The following is a 6,686-nucleotide window of genomic DNA, read 5'->3' as shown; positions in this document are numbered from 1 at the left end:
GCTTCGGCGGCCGGGAAAGACTCGACATATAAGCGTCCAGCAAGTTCGACATTTCTGATTTCCAGCGCCCGCAGCTCTCTCTCTCTCTCTCTCCCGCCCCGAAAGTATTGCTGCCTTCCGGCAGTCTTCCGCCGTCGCCGCTCGCGGAACTGCAGCTCCCGCCAGACCCTGGGCGGGGGTGGCGGTTGGGAGCCGGAGCGCGCTGATTGGCCGGCTGCGCGGTGCGTGCCGAGTTCAAACTGCACTGAAGGGGAGGGACGGTTGGAAGCGCGAGGCAGTGTGGAGCTGCAGCGCCCGAGCTTGTGTGCGGTAGCGTCCGCAGTCACGTCCTGCCTCAAACAGGTAAAGAGAAGTTTAAATAAGATCGAGGAATTCATACCCCAAAGAGGAGGGGACAAAAGTGTTTATTCTTGGGGTGGGGAAGTGCAGAAGCAAAGCGGCCCCGATTTGTCGGTCAGCTTGACCGGTGCCGCCGAAGAGCGGTGGTCGTGGCCTCTTCTTCCCCCCCCCCCCCCCCCCCTTTGAGGCGGACCGGGGCTTTTTATACCGCACGGCGGGGTTGCCATGGGAACCGGCTGCCATGGGGAGGCACGGCCTGGGTCCGCGCGCATCGGCATCAACCCCCCCCCCCCCCCCCAGGGCAGATTTAAAGACCAGGCTCCCACTCACCCCCACTGTTATTTTAGAGATAGACGAATTGCAATCTACAAGGATGCAGCGTTTGCCCGGTGTGGCGTCCTCTGCAAATGCCGACAGCGGCGGCCCGTGTAATCAATTTGCAGGAGTGGTGAGTGAGTGGTAATGACAAGCTGTCAGTCTGCATTCGCTGTTGGCAGGAGAGAGGAGACCTGGCGGGTCACCGGATTTATTTGCAAACTGTAGCCGGAATGGTGTCAGATCAAACTGCATTGCGGATTATAGGAGGAACTGAGTCAGGAGCAAAACAAGGCAATTTATCTTCTATCTCCCCCCCCCCCCCCCCCCCTGCAATATATGCTCAGCCCACAAATAAATGCCCATTCGGACCACCGATACTAATGTAATGTTATCTATTGCCCTACTTCGCTGGGTGCGTATCTGTACGTACATTTTTGGAACTGCATTATTCTGTTTGTTTGGATGTCCTCCACAATATGGGGAGTTTATGTTAAAAATATATGGGTGCTTTCAGCTGAATGCGCAACTGTAGCCTTTTGGAAATGGCAATTTTGTTTTCTTTGAATGAGGATTGCACCAACTATCCTTTTAGCACATTTGCTGACCGCCTCCCCTCAAACTTGTGTGAGGAGCCCTTGGACATCTATGTCATGAGATGGACCACAATATTCGTTGCTTCCACTTACTATTTCCCCTTAAACACAAACCTGCTATCCCCTGATAGCTTTGTCCTCCAAACAACAAGAGTCTGACATTGAGTCATACTTGCTGCATTTTATCTTGCAGCCAATGTCCCAGACTTCTCCATTGTCATCCCTGCGTATGTCCTGAACCACCATCAGGACAGATGCAGCAGAGATGGCACTGTGGTATAGAGACAGGATGGAATGGCCCTGGGACTCCTCATCATTGATACTGGGCACCTTGATGTTTCATGACATTGGACAAGTAAGGAAACCTGCTGATTACTGCCTACTACCCTTCTCCAGCTGATGTATCATCGTACCCTATGGTGAACACCATTTGGAAAAAGCACTGAGGGTAACAAGACCACAGAATATACTGTGCATGTTCGTCTTCAAGGCCCATCACCTATAGTAGGTTGGTAGTGTCACTCCTGATTGAGCTTGCCAAATACTGAAGGATGTCTATGCCTGACTGGGCCTCTGGTAGGTGATGAGAGAATCAACACCAGGGAATGACTTCAACCTCTCCTTCATAATCTACCTGTCATTGATGTATCTATCTGTCCATGACATTATTGGTAGAGTGATCACCAGTCTTTGTGGAATCATAGAACAGAGGCCGGTTGACCTGTGATAGAATATGTTGTTGATAGTGAACATAGAATTTACTGTGCAGAAGGAGGCCATTCGGCCCATCGAGTCTGCACCAGCCCTTGGAAAGAGCATTCTACTTAAGCTCCACCCTATCCCTGTAACCCTACCTAACCTTCTTGGACACGGAGGGCAATTTAGCATTGCCAATCCACCTAACCTGCACATCGTTGAACTGTAGGAAGAAACCGGAGCACCCGGAGGAAACCCACACAGACACGGTGAGAACATGCAGACTCTGCACAGATCGTGACCCAAGCCGGGAATCGAACCTGGGACCCTGGCGCTGTGAAGCAACCATGCTAACCACTGGCTACCGTGCTGCCCGTACTCCGCACAGACAGTGACCCAAGCCGGGAATCGAACCTGTGACCCTGGCGCTGTGAATCAACTGTGATAACCACTGTGCTACCCTTTCTCCGCAGACAGTGGCCCAAGCTGGGAATCGAACCTGGGACCCTGGTGCTGTGAACAACCGTGCTAACTACTGTGCTACCCTAACTGGCTCACTGATACTCTGTTTGGATTCTGCTGGGGCTGTTCGGCTCCAGACCTCATTATGGTATCTCAAACATGGACAAAACTGTTCAGTTCAGGGCTTGAAATGAGTGACTGATTTTGGCATCATGGCAACATTTGATTAATAATAATCTTTATTATTGTCACAAGTAGGCTTACATTAACACTACAATGAAGTTACTGTTAAAATCCCTGTCACTACACTCTGGCGCCTGTTCGGGTATACTGAGGGAGAATACAGAATGTCCAATTTACCTAAACAGCACGTCTTTCAGGACTTGTGGGAGGAAACTGGAGCACCCAGAGGAAACCCACGCAGACACTGGGTGAACGTGTAGACTCTGCACAGACAGTGACCTAAGCAGGAATTGAACCTGGGACCCTGGAGCTGTGAAGCTACCGTGCTGCCCAAAGTGTGGCATCACGCAGCCCTGGTAAAACAGGAGTCAGTGGGTGAATGGGGGGGAAGAAACTCTTCTCTGGTTGGCGTCATACATAGCACAAAGGAAGAAGGTTTTTGGAGACTAATCATCTCCATCTCAGGACATTTCTTCCAGAACTCCACAAGTCTTGGGTGCAACCATTTTCAGCTGCTTCATCAATAAGGTCAGAGTGGGGATGCTTGCTAATGTTCGCACACTGTTCATTGCCATTTACAACTCTTAAATTAATGAGGCAGTCCATATCCACTTGCTGGACAATATTCAGACTGAGGCTGACAAGTGATTCTATAATTCTAAATGGCAAGTAGGCTTCTATCACACAATTGTCAGAGAATGACCATCTCCAACAAGAACGAATCTCTCCCCACCCCACCTGACATTTAATGGTATTACCATCGCTGAATCCCCTGTCATTGACACCCTGGGGTTACCATTGACCAGAAACTGAACTGAATCAGTATGGCTAAAAGAGTGGATCAAAAGGGCAGCACGGTGGTGCAGTGGTTAGCATTACTGCCTCGCCGCTCTGAGGTCCCAGGTTCGATCCTGGCTCTGGGTCACTGACCGTGTGGAGTTTGCACATTCGCCCCATGTTTGCATGTGTTTCGCCCACAACCTAAAGATGTGCAGGGTAGGTGGATTGGTCATGCTAAATTGCCCTTTAATTGGAAAAAATGAATTGGGTAATCTTACATTTTTATATAAAAAAAGAGTGGATCAGAGACTGGAAATTTTGCAGAGTAACTTAACCTTCTGACTCCCCAAAATCTGTCCACTACTGACAAGGCACAAGTCAGGAGTGTGATGGAATACGCTCCACTTGCCTGGATGAGTGCAGCTCCAACAATACTCAAGAAGCACAACACCATCTAGGACAAACACCAATCAAACACCCGTTTGATTGGCATCCCATCCATCACCTTAAACATTTAATCCTTCCACCAGTGGCAGCGGTGTGTACCATCAATAAGACTGTAGCAACTCACCAAGGCTCCTTCGGCAAAACTTTCCATCCATGTCATTTAGATGGGCAAAGGCAACATGTATGCTAACACTGCTGTGTTTGGTCCTTTATAGTTCACGCTTCGACTTATCCAAACCAGAATCTTTTATTGAGTCTTGTGTGGTAAGATAGCAATCTGATACAGAGCACATTCTCATGGAGTCTGCTAATTACTCCTCTGGAACTTGCACCTAGCACAGACCATTCACATGCACGTCTTATTACCCTCCTAATCTAGCTAAGTCACAGGTCACATGACCTTGGTCTAGCGACTGCATGGTGTCTGTACCGTGGCATATCACCACAAACGCCTCCACTAGGAAGTTCTCCTTCAAATCATGCGCTATCCTGACTTGGAACTATCTTGCCATTCCTCCACTATTGCTGGGGCAACATTCTGGAACCCCCTTAACAACACTGTGCCCACACCACGTGGATGTGTGCCCACACTACATGGACTGCAGAGGTTCAAGAAAGTGGCTCGCCACCAGCTTCTCGAGGCCAGGTAGGGATGGGTAATAAATGCTGGTCTTGCCTTCAGTGCTTACATCCCAAGGGTGAACAAATAAATTTATGAATTTTGGCAAGTTTGTTTGCAAAATCTTTTAAGATAAACAGTAGAGGGTCCGATTTCCTGGCATGTGCAATGTAAATCTGACATACAGTGCCTCAAGCTTTCTTGTATGGATGTTTTTTAAATATCAAGCATATGTAATTCAGAGAAGGCCTGGAATTATAATCTCTTTTAAAAAGGCTTTTGTTCTCTCCTGAGACGTCGGTGCTGCAGAGATTCACATTTTAGCTTCAGCACTGATCCTTTTGGCAGAGTTTCACATTTTACACAGAATTAGATCTGTTGTCCTGTAAATCTAGCAGTTTATAATTTCTTGTAAATTTGTGGTAAGTCTTGGATAATTCTGACCACTGCCCCCCCCTTTTGTTCTAGATTGTACAGTATGTATTCACAGTTCATCTGTTATATTTCACATTGCTTTGAGTTCACATTGATTGCGGTAGAATTATAGTGGGTTCAAAGTTGGCTTTCTAATCTTGCATTAAAATTCTCGATCCACTTTCACATTTTTAGAATTATTAAAGAGCTACCTGTCCATTTAATGAAGATTGTATTTTGGAGCATGATTTAGCAATGATTTATGCTTGTTTAAAATCATATTCTGTCATACTCTAATTTTTGGCAGTACAAATTACTGCTGCCTTAAACTGTTTAATTTATGTTCGATGCTCAAGACAACTGCAATGCAGGAACCTTTTTTGTGTCATGAAATGGTCCACTTGTGCCCCTTTATTTTGCCATTGGAGATGTACCTGCCTTGGGCACTTAGGACTGTCTAAATAAGTGAATTTTATCTGTATGACAGAAATAAATATAATTCTAATTGCCCTTTCTGGTTGTTGGTCTGATTAATTAGTATTTTGCCTCTGACCTGCACAGATCTTTCCCAGTTCGCGATAATAAAAAGACAACCTCCCCAATCTGATAAGTTACCAAGAGCTGTGACTAACATTTAATTTCATCTTGTTCATTTTCAATATTTTGATGGTGAAGGTGATTGTCGAAGTTTTGGTTTAGAGTTTGTTGGGTGTAATTGTCAAGCGAGTCCAATTAACATAAATGGGTCATTAACCCTGTGAGTGCTTCCAAATGCTCATTTTGTGCATGAAATAAAATAAAAAATACTGGATATTCATTGAGTCAGCATCCATAAAGGGAAGCAACAGGTTTTTGGGGGTAAGGGAAGTGGGAAAACAGGAAGTACACTGTGGAGGGTGGAGAGAGCAGAAATTACATCTGTTCCAAAGAGACATTCATGTGTTAACTAATCTACTGGGCAGTTTATAAGATCTCGTACATATTGACAGGACAACAGAATATGGAACTAGATGGGAGTGATGAGATAGAGCATGCACACTAAAATGAATGAAGCAAAACAATCTAATGTGCACCAAATAGGTTAAACAGACTCTGTCACTGAAACGCAGTGGATCTGCTAACAACAGATGAAAAGAACAGGCCTGCACTTTGGGTCCGGACCTGGCTGATGCTGTGATATGATAGAGTCTTGTGATTTAGCTATAGAAATCTCTGGTTACACCACAGCTGGAATACTGCAAGCAGCTCTGGACACCAAACGTTTAGAAGGACGTATTGGCTTGGAGGGAGTGTAGTGTCGTTTTACTAGAATAATACTTGGACTCAAGAGGAGATATGAAATAAACTCGGCTTGTATTCCATGAAATTTAGATAAAACGTTGACCAAATTAACCCTTAGATAAGATGTTAAGGGGAGCAGATTAGTTTATTCTCATCTGCCTAATTTCTGTTTGTAAGAAGTTGAGGATGAGGTGGGGGCATTGTCTAAAAATGAGGGCCAGATCTTTTACAAGTGCTGCATGCAAAGGTTTATGGAAGTTTGGAACTCTATTCTCCAAATGACAATTAATGTTAGATCAATTATTAATTGTAAATCTGACATTGATAGATTTTTGATTTTGTTAGCCAAAGGAATTAAGGGATGTGGGAAAAAAGGCAGGTTGCAGATCACCCATAATCTGGGCTGGTTTATGAATGGGCTGGTTTAGCTGAGTGGGCTAGACAGTTGGTTTGTAATGCAGAACAAGGCCAGCAGCGCGGATTCAATTCCCGTACCATTTACCAGGACAGGTGCTGGAATGTGGAGACTAAGGGCTTTTCACACTAACTTCATA

General features: G+C 45.8%; 1 protein-coding gene across 2 annotated transcripts in view; it reads left to right on the top strand.

Moving 5' to 3' along the window:
• The first annotated feature begins 250 nt into the window (after window positions 1-250).
• spdl1 (spindle apparatus coiled-coil protein 1) overlaps window positions 251-6,686 on the top strand; it is a 56,123-nt gene continuing 49,687 nt past the window's right edge. The window contains exon 1 of one of the 2 annotated variants that reach the window (XM_072472908.1): window positions 251-342. Coding sequence is in view for 1 of the 2 variants with exons in the window: in XM_072472907.1 (XP_072329008.1) it covers window positions 713-787 (75 nt within the window). In the remaining variant the exon portion in view is untranslated. Of the gene's footprint in view, window positions 343-697; window positions 788-6,686 lie in introns of those variants that run through there. The other variant, XM_072472907.1, reaches the window with a different exon arrangement.

Source organism: Scyliorhinus torazame, chromosome 13 (genome assembly GCF_047496885.1).
Source record: "Scyliorhinus torazame isolate Kashiwa2021f chromosome 13, sScyTor2.1, whole genome shotgun sequence".
Classification (NCBI taxonomy): domain Eukaryota; kingdom Metazoa; phylum Chordata; class Chondrichthyes; order Carcharhiniformes; family Scyliorhinidae; genus Scyliorhinus; species Scyliorhinus torazame.
This window is presented reverse-complemented; position numbering and strand designations above follow the sequence as displayed.